Source organism: Lolium rigidum, chromosome 6 (assembly GCF_022539505.1).
Source record: "Lolium rigidum isolate FL_2022 chromosome 6, APGP_CSIRO_Lrig_0.1, whole genome shotgun sequence".
Classification (NCBI taxonomy): domain Eukaryota; kingdom Viridiplantae; phylum Streptophyta; class Magnoliopsida; order Poales; family Poaceae; genus Lolium; species Lolium rigidum.
Window position 1 is genome coordinate 350,816,256 of NC_061513.1, and position 15,926 is coordinate 350,832,181.

At 43.5% G+C, this 15,926-nt stretch overlaps 1 protein-coding gene and 1 long non-coding RNA gene across 2 annotated transcripts in view; one reads left to right on the forward strand and one right to left on the reverse strand.

Annotated features, from left to right (window-relative positions):
• Window positions 1-8,043, reverse strand: part of LOC124667069 — a 9,456-nt gene extending 1,413 nt beyond the window's left edge. Inside the window, exon 1 of the long non-coding RNA XR_006991145.1 lies at window positions 7,951-8,043. This is a non-coding gene — a long non-coding RNA (uncharacterized LOC124667069). The remainder of the gene's footprint in view (window positions 1-7,950) is intronic.
• A 3,710-nt stretch (window positions 8,044-11,753) lies between these two features.
• LOC124660440 (mitochondrial dicarboxylate/tricarboxylate transporter DTC-like) lies at window positions 11,754-15,926 on the forward strand. Its single transcript, XM_047198254.1, has 6 exons — window positions 11,754-11,912; window positions 12,748-12,831; window positions 13,558-13,619; window positions 14,223-14,584; window positions 15,317-15,531; window positions 15,620-15,926. The coding sequence occupies exons 1-6, from the start codon at window positions 11,769-11,771 to the stop codon at window positions 15,674-15,676; spliced, it is 924 nt and encodes a 307-aa protein (XP_047054210.1). The 5' UTR covers window positions 11,754-11,768; the 3' UTR covers window positions 15,677-15,926.

Here is a 15,926-nt window from a genome sequence, read left to right on the forward strand (position 1 = left end):
ACTAGATTATGATGTGCGCCTTGGCGCACGACCCCGTAAAATTCGAACCGAGCCACAGATTTCTTAAAGTGCTGCATCATAAAACAATAAAACCGTACTATTTTCAACACTTGATAGATCATTTCTTTATGATTGATAAGCATAGGAAAGAAGAAAAGAGACAACAACCACACTGTTAAACGATTTGTATTACACAAAGTTAATTTTTTACACAAATCAACGATAATCAGTTAACAAATAAGTAAATACGAAGATTGTAAGAAAAAATATATACTGACATTATAATTTAAAGCCATACATAAGGTTATGTTCATGAGTCTCCAGGGTAGATAGTTCTTTCGCTCTGATATTTACAAACCACCAGAATGTCGAATATATATAGCGAAAACATGGAAGTATAGAGCATACACACTATGGTAAAAACACACAGTAAAGTACATATACTATTATGAAGACAAAGCTTAACAACTGGTAGGTAGGTACGGTAGGCAAACCAAGGCACATCCGCATGACTACCTACATGTATAGATAGACTTCGGAGCACCGACTATCACCGCCATAGCATCTCGTCATCCCGAGAGAGCACTTCATGTTATGTGGCGGAAAAATACCCGGGTAATAACCAGGGAAATGATTACCTCATGTAAATTATGTTGATGACACATGCATTCACTAACATAGACATATCTATTCTTCATTTTCTTGAGCTGTACCCACCACCAGTGTTGCTTCACACGGCCCCTGAACCACCTCTCCTTCACTCATTACCGGAGAGTCCGACAGAAGAGATATAATAGTGTGATTGTTAAGACCGAGCAGTTGAGCACCTGGAAAAACATGCATAAAATAGAAAATGAAAATTTAAATAGAAAACCATTGATACATACTGTGGCACTCAACACCAAAAAATGGAACAGATACAGTGGATGTAAAACTGGGATACATTTCTCTCCTGTTACTCTAGTATCCATTCTTAACATAGTATGAGAAATTTAGAATTATATATTGTGTGAAAATGGATTCGATCTGTCATGCTTCCTTTTGTTCACATAGATGCAAATGTTCACGCCACTGGAAAGAATCTGGGATTCTCCAAGCAACCAAGATTTGTTCGGTCGCACAAAGCATTAGGGGAGCGGTGAATGAGTTCTGCTGCGTACCTAGAGTCAGTTGAAAAATTGCCTCTCGCACCCCCTAGCTGAAACCCATGTAGTGCCAGCCCGTTCAGCCGCACTAATTTTCCGCACAATGCATGAGGAGAAGGGGAAGAAATCTATTTGAAATTTCCTCTCACGGAAAAATGATTGTCTCAATCAGTAACCATAACATGAAAAATATCAAAGAAGCAAAGAAAATAAATCTGAAAACTGTTTAAGTCAAACAACACATCTTCAGTAGCAAGCGCGTGGTGAGTGGGCAACACCTCTCCTTGGCTCTGTGATCTCGTTCATCTCTTTAGCAACTCTGAAAAAATCACAAGAATGATCTTAAATCTATTTTTATAGAAACTCTAGAGTCCAAACCTGAGCCATTTGTATACAAAGGATGAATCTCTACAAAATTGAGTGCAGCAAGGTATCTAAATCCGAAAACTATTATTTGATACGTGAGTCTCAAACAATCTAGCACAAATGTAATTTTCCATGAATCAATCATCCATTTAGCGGTAAATAGCAAGCACAACTGATTAACGTAATGAAGTGAGTCAAAAAAAAATGTACAGATTGATAGGACAAAGTTGAACCAGGAAGTTCTTGTATAGTTGACTGTAGCTAAATTTCTGAAAAAAAAGATGCTATGTAGAGTAGAATGGATAGTACATGGATTAATATTTCCATGCAATCCTCTTGCCTTTTCATCGAACACCTGCAATTCCAGACTCAGTGCTCGCTTTGACATCATGGTGCCTTCAACTACAACAACAAGCCAATCTTTCAGTAAGTGGTGGAAACATATATTGGACATATACGGAAGGATATAAAGAAGCTGCTAGAGGCATCATAACATATCATTTACGGTGCTTGGAAAGAAAGGAATGAAAGCGTTTTCCGAAATTAGGCTCTTCCTTTGATTCATAGTGCGGCTTATGCACGCTAAAATTGAAAAAATGCCATATATTGTCTTCACGGATAGCAAGGAAAATTTAATAAGCAAGCTATAATTTTTCAAGCGTAAGCAAATGATAAAATGATGTGGCTATCTATAGTTTGCTGTACGTATTGTGCTTGATGTAAAAACTATCTCTGTAGTTTAAAAGTATGAGAATTAGTCTATAGCCATTTATCCTTTTAGTTCAAAACTACAGTGGCTGAAAGTTGACAATGCAAGTTTTCGTAGTAGATAAAATAGCACCGGTTTGGCCGCTCGGCCACCTCTCCACCAAACCCAGGGGCTGACCCTGAAGAGATATACAAACAAGCTCTTATCCAATCTGATGGCAATGCAACACTACTATTGAACATAATCCAGAATAATGTTTAGAGATTGTGCCAACAGTGATCAACCAAAAACTGAAGGTGAAGTAACAAAGGCAAGCAACAAATATTAGCATAGCAATTTGTCCATTTGAGGAGCTAATGGATTTATGCATGACTGTCTTGTAGCTTCATCTTAATAATTGCATCAAGGAGATCACAGCAAGAATCTCAATGCCTGGCAAAGATCTCTCATGATAAATTAAAACTATTATGGCATGAGGAAACTTCACCAGTTCATATGCCCAAAATCTAGTCACAACGGAAGATATTATCTCCAGAATATATCTGAACCAATGAGAGAATATGATACATTTACTTTGTAGACAGTGTTATAAATCATGCATGTGTTTTCTAGTAAATGTCTGAGAAACATAGAGGAAGGCACAAATTATTTTTTGCATCGTCTTTCTATTTTTAACAGGAAAAACAACCGATCCCTCAACACCAATGAAAACATAGAGAAAAACAAATATATATTTTACATAGTAGATCTAAGAACCATGAGCATTGTTGCAGATTGTTATACTCCAAGATATAACAAAAATCTCAAGAACTAAAGGTTGTTAGTTTTGCTCACATTTAGACGTATTTGAAGACAACAAATCTGTTAGGGCTACATTATCAAACACCAGAAGGTCCAGCCAGCAGTGGCGACATCCAGTGGATCATGGTAACAACAAAATCCAAGTCGGTTAGGTCGCACATGTATGTAGTCTCATATGCAATTTCTTCCAACTCCCAATACAACGCTGCAAAAATGGAACGATTGTGTAATTAGCAATCCGAAATCCACGATCATAGCCCAGAAATTATAAAACTAAAAAGTAAACCTTATAGGTATATATTATAAATATCATGAGAAGGAGAATTCAGACATATATCACATCACATCAGCATCAAATTTATTTGGAGCTAGAATAATTGGTGCACCCCCATGGGATCAGAAACCTAAAGATGATGACAAAATTTAATGGCATTGTACTGTAGTGTACCACTATAGACTACGCAGTGAGAAAAGGAAAACCATTGTTGTAACAATATTTATGACGCAAGGATGTTCAGTTACACAGAGCAAATAGGAACACCATACATACAAGAGAAGACGGAAAATTTACATATGCCAGGAGATATGGCAACATTTACATGAATAATTTGATTTTATAGCAATAATATAGTAAATATTATGCTAGTAGTAGAAAAAACCAAGTAGACAGATTGGAGCCGAATGGAATGATCTTACTATGGCTCAAGGCTGTTGTCCGGATGTAGTGAGATGCGTTGACATTGACACCGCAATACCCACGAGAGCAACACCAAACGCCTCAGGCACAACGCCCTCATGTGCCTTCTCCAGCAGCAAGCGTGCGGTGAGTACAAAAGTAAAAGACCCGTTATCCAGCCTACTGGGATATTTACTTTAGCAGATGAGAAGTGTTCCTTCAAAAAGTAAAGAAACAGGTACAGTATCACTTGCAACAAATGCCGTGTACACAGCAAAAGCTACCAAGGTAGGAAATAAAAAGCTCAATCTATTCACTGGCCAAGTTTAAATAATTAACAAATTCAAATTCTATTTTCTGAAGTCACTAAAGCAAACATAGATGAAAGGTGTCATTGCCGGGAACAATATGAATTTATAGAATGAAGAGCAATGGTTTGATAAACCATCCAAAGCAGCAAAACAGAATCTTGAGCTGCAGTCTATTAGCTCATGCGGATCATGTAAAATACTAAATATAAAAATGAACAATAACAGCTACACCAAAGAGGCTTGAGGTAGCAAACATTCATAGGTCTCTCAAGATGGAAAAGAATACAACCGGTTGCACAACATTGACATGGGCAGGAGAAAAAGTAAATACCTGAGAAAAGAACCTTACATCTACACCAGAGTCATCTGATGAAGCAATTAACTCGCGGTGTGCCAACCTACTCATAAGACAGACTGTTATGTTAGCTTAACTGGTAGAATCTGCAAAACTTTGCAAGGATACAAATTATTGTACAACAGAGAAGCTAAAACAAATGTAATTTAGATATGGCGCATATTTGTTGCACTCACCTAAAATGAGTAACTTCACTATGATGCTTTTCTGAGGTACACAATCATCAAGCTCCATTTTTCTTGGATGTAATAGAAAATTCCAAGTGGGATAGTACCGTCAGTTCATTATTCCAAGAGGAAAAAATAGTAATTTCAGCACCACCCATGAAGTCCTCTTGGAGATCCTTTAAACGAATTTCGAGGTGCAGCTCTCCAGCTCCATCAATAATATGCTCAACGCTCCTTCATGGAGCACATGACCATAGGATCAGAATTCTCCAGACGCTTCAAACCTAGCAAAGGGCTTGGAAAATGGAAAATGGCTCGCCTTGGGTTAAGTAAAGCATATGGTCAGAATGCAAGGCAACCTTGCACTGAAAGGTAACCTACAATTAGATAAACCATAGAAGTATCAATAAATTAAGTGAAGCACATAATACTATGAACAGGGAAAAACTACAGTGAATCGACAACGGCTCACATGGGGTTAGCGAATTCCTACGCCGACCGTGGTGTACGATGGAAGCAGAGGATCCCAGACATGCATATCTCCATAACCTCCACTGCGTTGAGGTTACACCATCAGTCGTTGCTCCAGTCTATTTGACGGCATTATATAATCAAGAAAAAGATTATCTCAGATTAACCAAACTTAAATCATTGAAAGTGCTATTACCATGAACAAATAAATGAAGCAGAAATGACTAATAATGTGGTAAATTCTCACATCTTGTGTTAGGATTACACGGAGAACTACAAAAATAAAATCCATATCCTCCTTGCTCTTGGATTTTATATTTCTTTGGTTTCTAAATTTCCTCAAGCTTGGTACACAAGTTGCAATTGGACCAGAACTGTTTTTTCTGGCAAACATGAGAAGGGAAAATAACCCACCATACAAAGTTCGGATCCTAGTTCTCATAACTGCAGGTGTAGCTATAGGATTTGTAAACACAACAACAAATAATAAATCTAAAAATTGTAGGTTCCTAACCAAATAAACGATAAATCTATGAAAAAAGCATGCGCACACAAATCTCTTTACAATAACATGTTGTGTAAAAGCATGAAGATTGTAGGTACACCAGTAGAAGGCTACATTCAACCGTATCTATACCACAAGCACCCCAAAAAAGTGGAATGGGGTATTCATAGAACAAATCAATGAACAATAATATATGTGTAAAGCAAGGATTCATCATTTAGAGGATTAACTGGCCTTGTAAGCATGTCCCTTATGAACTCGAAATTTTTCCTCGTCTTGTAGAAACGGATGTGCAAAAGCCAAAACGTAATGTTCAGGGGGCTAGATCAAGCAAAAAAGAGTCTCCTTCCACTTTCAGTTCAGGCTATAGAACATGAACCCATGTAGAAACAGATCTGTACAAACAAAACAAAAATGTCCAGTGAACTAAAACAAACAAGAGAAATCCGCTTCCATGTTTAGTTCAGTACTTGAGCCTACAAGAGAGCACATTTGAGAGAGAGGACGAACCCGATAAATAAGAGGCAAAGTGGGCTCTGTGTAAGGGGAGAAATCCATGGAAAGATGAAGTACTATGGGACACATTCGACTCATGTGTAAGCGGAGAAATCCATGGGATGAAGTACTATGGGAGAAATCCATGAAAAGATGAATCGTCTCCTCCCAATGGGGAGATCCATTGATTAGCACGATAGTGGAGTCAATGGTGATTCTCTGAACCAGGAGTCTGCAAGATGCTAAGGGAGGGGAAAAGAATGGGCGGCCGGCGCGCTGTTTACCAGATCGCGTATAAATGTACCGAGGATTTTGGGGCGCTGAACCTGGGCGTGTACCGAGAGTCCGGGGACGCGTTTCCATCCCGAATCCAATCGTACCGAACCTCGTCTCCGATTCTGTTTCCAGGCCGATGAATCGGAAACTCGGGACGGGCCACCGTTCCTCCGTGCGCCGCCGCCTCTCCCCAGCATCAGCCTCGGCCCATGGATCGGTACTGCTGATTTTCCTCCTCCCAGATGCAGGGTCGTCTGAGAAGATCTCCATATGCCTCTGTCCCAACGCCCGCGCCATCGTCCAGAGCTCCGGCACAACGTCTTGCGCATCTCCACCACCACCTACGGGCTCATTTGCTGCTGATGGAAGAGAGAAGGAGAGGAAGAGAGAGAAACTTGAAGATTAACGGGATTGGGGAGGGGAGCAGCGAGAGAGACACCGAGAGGAGAGAGGAGAAGATATGGGATGGCGTGAACTTGCCAGGACCGGGCGCCTCCGACTTCTCCCTCGCGCTCGCCGGAGTAACGGAGTTCGCACGCGCTGCGCCGGCCCCTGTGGAGGTCGCCTGAGCTGCTCCTGTGGAGGCCGCCGGTGCGAGGTCGAGTCCGCCATCAACATCAAGGACGGAGCTCCAGCAGCCCCTCTTGCTTGCGCCGGCGGTGCGCTGCTCCTGCTGGCGGCGGCCGTCCAGGGGGCAAACAGGGAGGCGAAGTGGCGCCGCCAGACGCGACATGAAAAGAACGAGAGGGACAGAGGGGATTGGGGAGGAGCTAGGTGCGACGCGATTGGTTGACCTAGGGTTTCGGCTGGATCTTTTCCGCGCGGAGCAGATTTTTTGCACGGCCGGCGCGAGGAGCGAAACACCAAAACGACCCGCAGCGACTGCCGTGCGGACCCGACCGATCGTAGGGCCCAAATGCAGCCAGACGCGTGTAGAAAACGGCCATTGCATGGTTTTCTCTAGCGCTCAGGATGGACAGTGCTGCCAGAAAACGGATGGTTGAGATCGAATTTTGGCTAGACACTGTAAAAATTGGATGGTCTAGAATCGCTGATCGCTGTGAGACCCCCTATGGGGGGCATCGTTTATACCTTTAGATGGTTGGCGGAACACCCTATGTACATGAGTTTCCTGCTGCAGGTAGACATTGAGCTGAGGATTTCGATCAACAGTTACTTAAGGGGGAAAAAAATTGACACAGGGATTTCAATCATCACCTCAATGTCTACCTGCGGGTAAAAAATTGACACAGGGATACAATACAAGGTGAAAACAGTGAGCTGGATGTACTAGAGGTCCTGCTTTGCAAACAGGGAAGAAAGGTTTTAAGAATACAGAACGGCCTCTACAGCCACACAAAGCCACAAATTGAGACGTGCGCTGCATCTAACTGATTTCTTGGGTGGTATACTGGTACGTGTTCCTAATAGTATGATTGTTCATCAGAACAAGGACTCGGCAGAAAGAAAAAAATGGACTATCAAAGCAGGATGGAACTGTCTTCAGTGCCTGAATCCCATTCCCGTCTGAAGATCCGTGTTCCAACCTCCAAGTACCAAATAATCGAAGCATCTAGAGCTACTGAATTCCTCCAGGATCCGGAAGTTCATGCTCGTAGGCATTTATAGCGACATCCAAGATGGCAGCAGCACGAACAAGCTAGGGACCTTACCTTGGTGGAGGTGGGGGTGGAGCCGTGGTGTCGCACCGGCAGCAGGGAGGGCACCTGAAGCTGAGAGGCGCCAGCACGGCGCCCAAACGCGAGTCTGGCGGCTGCATCTCCTACCTGCGACTGCGTGAGGATAAATTTGGTTCAGCAATGGCACGTTGAGTAGCAGGAGGGCGAAGAAATGAACTGAGAAACTAGAAAGGGCGCGGCTTTGGGAGGCAGTTCTTGGAGCTCTTACCCTTGAAGACCAGTAGCGGCGGCGGAGGACTGAGGGCACCGGATTCGGAGAGGAATGCAGACCGGGCGCGTACGGGAGGCTGGAGGCGGCGGCAGCAGCGTCGTAGAGCTGAAGAGGGGAGAGGGATTTGGTCCGTCACGATCAAGAAACGGAACGGAGAAATTTTGACCGTTATTACCTTCGGAGATGGTCCGAGGAGCCAGGACGGCAGGAGACGGCCTGTAGAGGCGTCCGGGCGGCGGCGGAAGACGCGGAGCGCCGCGGCCATGGCGTCGCCGGGCTGGGGTTTTGGTTCTGCTCCGTCGCGTCGCTGCTACGGCAACGGACAGAGTGACACAGACTGGAGGGGAGACGAAGAAGACAGGTTGGGCTGGGCCGTATATCAAGCTTCGGAAGTGGATGCTGTGTAGCCAAATTAGCTTATATCACTTTTTTTTGCTAAATATTTGTTAAATTACTATTTTCAACTGTCCACAAATCATGATTGGATGAACACACGACACAGCCAGTGCTCCACTCATCTGACAGACTGCTGGTTCCAAAGCCTCGGTAATTTGTATAATTTCTAATGAACCTGGCCGGAAGATCAGACAATCCTTTTTGTATCAATTCAGGAAATGAATAGACATAGAGGCACGGAGCAACTAACATTTCAGTAATAGGTACATATGAAACCGTTCCCAATTATCTCCATCTCAAAAAACTAGAAAATTGCCACTAACACCGCAAAGTGCACAAAGTAGAAACATCTGATACTCACATTAACATTTAACAAGTCAAGACCATCTTCAGTAAAAAAAAATGTTGCCATTCGAAACATCTGGCACCTTCATCAACAAGCCAAGGCTACTTACTAAACAGGATCAGTTTCTTCGGTCAAGACAATCTGGCACAATTCAAACCCATGCGTCATCATTGCTCAGGATTGTAGCACCGTCAAGAGATGAATTAATTTAGCAGGAATCGCTTCTCTGCACGATCTTTCTCTCTAGGATCCGGCGGCTTTCGAGATTCTCAACTTTCTTTCCAAGTTCTACCACCTCCTCCTTGAGTAGAGAAAACAACGAGTAGAACACATACAGGAACATTCCAAGCAGAGCCAACTTGCACCACATGTACTGCTTGAGTTGCGCCAACGACTTGTCAATGTTGCGCAGTTTTTCGAGCGCAAACTGCACAGCCTCCTCTTCGCTGCACTGCTCTAGAGAGTTGAGCTGGTGCACAAATTAAAACAACATGTTACGCGGGGCTGAAAATTGAAAGCAGTAAAGCCCATACACAAGAGTACTTGACATCACGGGTCCTACAAGATGGCCTGATGCAAAAAAAAAAAAAAAAACACAGAGTTGAATTTCCTGCTGCAGGTGGACAATGAGCTGATGGTTTTAAGCTACTCTGTGCCTTTTGCGGGCTATTACTCATGCAAGAAATAGAGTTACTTAGTGAGTGACTTACTCTGTCAAGTTCAATGAAGTTACCGGAACGCTATGCATCATTTTTTATCAAAATTGCTCGATTCTTTGACCAATCTAATCCACATAGGCTTGAAGGAGCCAGACAACAAACATGAACAAAAAAGTTCTAGGATAGAAATACAAGCTTAGTAGCGTCCGCCTGATCTACATCAAATTCAAGAATGACTTACCAATAGTAGAAACCAATATTAGACGTACTAGATCACCTCAATCTGGAAACAGTTAAATTATGGCAGCTAAAACGCTGACACTGAACATGGAGTAATCACTGCGACATGGATGTACTAGTGGTGCTGCCATGCAAAACAGAGATGAATCTGCTCAGGATGCAAAACTAGTAAGAGGTGCTTTGATTCTGATTGACTGTGTACACGATAGTATTGTTGCATAAGAAATCAAGGACTCGTAGGACCGATGGAGTTTCTTCAGTATAACATTTTTCTTACAATATGACATTTTTCTTACACAGCGATTCCAAGTACTGCCACTTATTAGGCTATTACAAGTTGTATCTTATTCAAAATTCTGCTCCTATTTGAAGATCCATGTTCTAAATGCCATGACAGGATGCATCTAGAGTGAACTGATGCCCGCGGGTTCTGGCAGCTCATGGTCCTGACGCTAGACATGTTCCTGAATGTAAACAATATGTGGTGTTCACAATTCTACTTAAAACCACACATATCTGTATATTAGCTCATCCCAACTACAAGTTCGATACGTTCCTGAAATTCCCAACTTTTTCAATTAGGGACAGACTTTCGCAGGCGGTGAATGGTTGCGAATTACTATGAAGTATTTGCTCCACAAACATTTTTTTTTGTCTTTATATAAAGACTGAGGCACATTGTGTGGTTACTGACGTGCTAGTTATTTTTTTCGACCTGTCCATGGTGAGGAGGTTAAAACTTTGTTGCTCATCTAGGCAAAGCAACTTAAATGTATTTACTCCGTAGCATAATTTCATAATCAACGAATTTCCTCTCAACTTTCATCTGAGATTTTTGCCACGCGAAAACAAACCGTATATCCTGAACAGATAGCCAAACACCCAAATAATCTAGCAGCAGGTCAGACTCAGACCGACGAGGTAGTGTTAATATGGTGACGGAACCTAAGTTGCAAGATAAATCACAGAATACCCGGCTTGACGAGCAAGATAAATCGGATGGTGGCAGCATGGACATGGGACTTCACCTTGGTGGAGGTGGAGCTGTGGTTGCTCGCCGGCAGCAGGGAGGGTGCCTGGAGCGGCGGAGAGGCGTGGGCACGGCGCACAGATGCGAGGTCGGCGGCGGAGCGTTCTCCCTGCGGGAATTCGATTTCGTCAGCAATGTCACGTTCAGCAGCCCGAGGACCTAAGAAATGAACAGCGAAAGGGCGCGGCTTTGGTTTTTGGAAACCCCCTTACCCTGGCGGCAGAGCAGTAGCGACGGAGGATCGAGGGTACCAGATTCGTAGTGGAGCGCGCACCGCGCGCGTACGGGAGGCTGGAGGCGACGGCGACGGCGACGGCGGAGAGCTGGAGAGGGGACAGGGGTTATTTTGGTCGGCGAGGGTCAGGAAACGGCGCGAGAAACCGACAGCGTTGTTACCTTAGGGGAAGGTCCGGAGAGCGAGGAAGGAAGGAAACGAGCCGGCGAGGCGGCCGGGAGGCGGCGGATGGCGCGGAGCGCGGCGGCCATGGCGTCCCGCCGGCTGGGGTTTTGCTCGCGCCGCTGCTAGGCCAAGCAGCCAAGGGAACAGAGAGTGGAGAGACCGTAGAGGCAGACTGCATAGGAAACGGAGAAGAAAGACGACGGGGTTCGTGTTGGGCCGGGCCGGATTCCGGCCCATGTTTAGAGACTAACGGCCCACTTTCCTCCAGAGAAAAAACAGCGGCCCGCGTCCCGTGCATGGCCCCACACGCCGGTGCAGCAACGGTCACATGCGGACGGCGGAGGCGAAGCGGCTTATCGCAATTCACCGGAAATGCTTCGCGCGCGCCGACGAGAGGATGCAAATTACTCGCGGTATCCACACGTCGCTGTGACCCCTGTCGCCTACTGCCAACCACCGCTTCTTCTCTTCTCCCAAGAGCTCTCGGGAGCACTTGACAGGAGGAGGAGATGGCGGAGGCGAAGCAGCAGCAGCAGCCGCCGCAGACGGCGCTGGCCGCCAGCGGCGCATGGAAGACGGTCAAGCCGTTCGTGAATGGGGGCGCGTCCGGGATGCTCGCCACCTGCGTCATCCAGCCCATCGACATGGTCAAGGTATGCTGCTACGCGTGCGTGGTCTGTCTCCGGAGAGAGCCTTTGGGTGGAGCAGCCCGCTCTGCTCGGCACTCGGCGTTCTGCTCTTTTGCGTAATAGTGGCTTCCAGGTTCCAGCCTCCCAGGGAAGGGGAATCTGGGGTGTGAGTTGTTGCAGATGAGCTGTTTGATGTTTTGCGTCTGTGGAGAGAGGTTTGCCCCATCTGGCTGAAAATGCTGCGTGCGGCTTTAGTTTTTGTTATGGGAATTTTCAAAGGAATGGAGTAGAGCCTTGGGTTCGTCTAAGCAAAATGGAGTGAGTTCTGGGTTTGTTTTATAAAAGGAGTGAATCTGTGATAATAGGTTGCTTAGTGGGTTTGAAGTTTTGAACCGCCATGTATAGGCCGCACAAGATTACTAATTCTCTTTGCATTACTCTACAATAATCAGGTCTAGTTCATATTGGTCATTCGACTATTTTAGTTTACCGCTGATAAGGCTGTCCTTGGATACTATTGGTACTACGTCGTGGAGTTTGTCTAGTAATTATCATTGTTAAAGCATTGATTTCGACGAGACCTGCTTGTGTTGGGTTCACTCTCACATCGGTTGTGGAAGGGGGTAGAGCACGACTTATAAGCCTGTGTTGCTCCGTGGATGCACATGCGTATGTGCATATAGCAGCCCAACAGATGCCTGGGCGCAATGGGGGCTAGAACGCTGGTTTAGCTAGCCCGGGATTGCTGTAATGGCGTGTTCTTAGGTCTTTTCTTTCAATTAAGTTGGAGTTTTGTGTGGTGGTATATTCAGTCTTGGACCCCACAGGCATTTGAATAGTGGTTGCTGTTCTGTTTCAGGTAAAGATCCAGCTGGGTGAGGGCTCTGCCACTGCTGTCACCAGGAAGATGCTTGCTGAAGGGGGGGTTGGTTCCTTTTACAAGGTATGTTCTGTTAGGTGCTCTGCCGTACAGATTGTAGTCGATGTAGGTTTGTATTGTAATATTGTGATGGATCTGCGTTCTTACATTTCCTGCAGAAGTAATTTATCATGGATGGGATTTTTATTTTTCTTGTATCATTTGGTAGAAACTTCACAGTTTTCTAGATTGAAGTCAACTCATGGTTTGATTCGTTGAGTTGTAGGTCATTCAAGAACCAATTTTGCATAAAATTCATAACATTGGTCTTAGAAAAACTTTCTTAGCATGCAGTCCTTTTCTAACAATGAATGTCATTCTTTATTGTTTATTGTAAAATGTACGCCTTTCACTTGTTGGGATATAAAAGAGGCACTTTTCTCTTACAAATGAGTAAACGACTACTAATGAATCTTCTTATGCTAATAATCTTTCCTTTAAGAGAAAACTGTGAATGAAATAGCTCATACTGCTTTTGGAGTTGAATGCACTGAAGATTCAAGAAAATAAAATGGAAATTTTCGTTATCGCATCAAGATGGTGGAACCAAGAAAATTTGTGTCCTTGATAGTTCTAGATTTCTTACTATGTGTAATATTTTCATGCTTGTAACCTTATGTTCTACCACTTTTGACTGTATCTGTTGTTTGTATTTACAAGAATCATGCCAAGTAGTTTGGAATTCAGTTGCCAGTCAAGAGGTGGCATGCGGCTTCTGATTCTTAGTTGTTATACATTTATCTTGTGTAGGGATTGTCAGCTGGTTTGCTAAGGCAAGCAACATACACAACTGCCCGTCTTGGATCCTTCAGGTTTGTACGCTAGTAACTTATTTTACCAGTTATATTCCAAATAATTAGCACATGAAGGTTCATGACTTTGAGTTAATAGTATATCCAACTGCTGGTGAATGGAGAATGCACCATATGCTTGTGGTTCTGTAGTACTACGTAGTAGTTAAGATACTATAAAGAATTCTTTGTAGGTTGATGCTTGCTATCTAGCATTGTCAGTTCTGCAGCATTTGTGACAACCCCAGTGTGCACTTTTACGTGACATATCAATTGTATGACTAAAAAAACCCATCAATTGTAGGTTAACTGCCGAATCAACAATGTTTTTCTTATCATTTGTCAAGTTGTGTTGAAAATATTTTCAAGAGGGAACACTTATATTAAGTTAAAGCTGGAGTTGTCAGATTCATCATTCCTGGAGATGGAAATAAAACATGACAGTGGAAGCCATCATAAAATAAAATCAATCGCTAGTCTTTTTACCATCTGCAAGGCAGGAAAATTTACTTGGGCATATTCTGTCAGATAAATATTCAGAAGAAATTGAGATCCTGACATTCAATTTTACTTGGGACGTCATTCAATTTTACTTGATTATGTCTTCTTTCTGTATTTCTTCAGGGTTTTAACAAATAAAGCAGTTGAAGCAAACGATGGAAAACCACTGCCCCTAGTCCAGAAAGCTCTTATTGGCCTCACTGCCGGAGCAATTGGAGCATGTTTTGGTAGTCCTGCAGATTTGGCTCTCATCAGGATGCAGGCCGATTCAACCTTACCAGCAGCCCAGCGCCGCAACTATAAGAATGCTTTTCACGGCATTTACCGTATTATTGCTGATGAAGGTGTTCTGGCACTTTGGAAGGGTGCTGGTCCAACTGTAGCGAGAGCGATGTCGCTCAACATGGGCATGCTTGCTTCCTATGACCAGAGTGTTGAGTTACTCAGAGACAAACTTGGTGCTGGGGAGATGTCTACAATGCTTGGTAAGACGATGTTATTTTCATATTTAATTTTGCAGTATTATGTTTTTTCATTTCTCTGCTGGGAATTGCTATGCATTTTGAGGCGTGAAGCAGAGTGGCATACTGATCATATTATCTAGAGGCCCTCAAAGCTTATGACATCTTTAGTGTATCTCTGGAGGATATACAACAATAAGTAACTTGTGGATTTCAAGCCAGTATATAACCACGGTCGCTAACCTTAACTGTCACGCCATGCTCTAAATTTATGTAAAGCTCTATGGATTTAGAGCATGACTCTTTGCTTGGTCCATTGGGCGGCCTCATGTTCCAAGGCACGTCTTCCTATCTGTGCTGTTCAACTCTTTTCATGTTAACAGATCAGGCAACACTCCAGCCAGTTTCATTTCTAAAGAAAAGAACTCTGGATTTGAATGCTATGTTAGCCTGTTGAAGGTACCTGCATGATGGTTGGCGTGCTGAAAGTAGCCTTCCGTTTGCTTAGTTCAAGGACGTCCCAGCCATTTCTGTAAAAAAGACAGATTTGTATCATGTGTGTCAGGAAGTTGTGTGCTGCCGTGCCGCCCCGGAGAACTTTAGTTCATATGCCTATCTTTTTGTGTGATAGTTTTCACCATGTTATGTTTTATTTTCATTTCTGTTAAACTGTGTGGTCCAACTGTAATTGCTTCCCATTATTAGACTTACAAATGCTCTACGCATTCCTTAGATGACACTGAATCTGTCTTGTAGGGGCCAGTGCTGTCTCAGGATTCTTTGCATCTGCTTGCAGTTTGCCCTTCGATTATGTGAAGACACAGGTTCAGAAGATGCAGCCCGATGCCACTGGAAAATATCCATACACTGGATCTCTTGACTGCGCAATGAAGACCTTGAAAAGTGGCGGACCATTTAAGTTCTACACTGGTTTTCCAGTCTACTGCGTCAGGATTGCTCCACATGTCATGGTATGCAGATAGTACATGATGTTTTTGTTCTTGACAGCTTTGCATCTCCATGTTCTATCCAACTTACCTAATGAGGTGTTGTATGCAGATGACTTGGATATTCTTGAGTCAGATCCAGAAGGCCGAGAAGCGTGTTGGCCTTTAAGAGCTGTGTTATGCTATACCTGCCCAAGGAATAATAATAGTGTTTCTTCTATGTACATTATAAGCCAGATACACAAAATTTGAACTTCTTTACTTAGCTTATATGCTACCCTGGTGCTTTGAACCTTTCACACCATATAATCGTATCATTTCCGGGGAACTTTTGAGCTACCATCATTAGACTTGACGTATGTCATAAGATGGAGCCAGACATTAACATACTTTGTTCATCTAAATTTTGTTGTAGGTCT

Coding starts and splice junctions, on each gene's coding strand:
- LOC124660440 (XM_047198254.1), top strand. CDS start 11,769: ATGGCGGAGGCGAAGCAGCAGCAGCAGCCGCCGCAGACGGCGCTGGCC. Junction 11,913..12,747: donor AGCCCATCGACATGGTCAAG/GTATGCTGCTAC, acceptor GTTCTGTTTCAG/GTAAAGATCCAGCTGGGTGA. Junction 14,585..15,316: donor GGAGATGTCTACAATGCTTG/GTAAGACGATGT, acceptor TCTGTCTTGTAG/GGGCCAGTGCTGTCTCAGGA.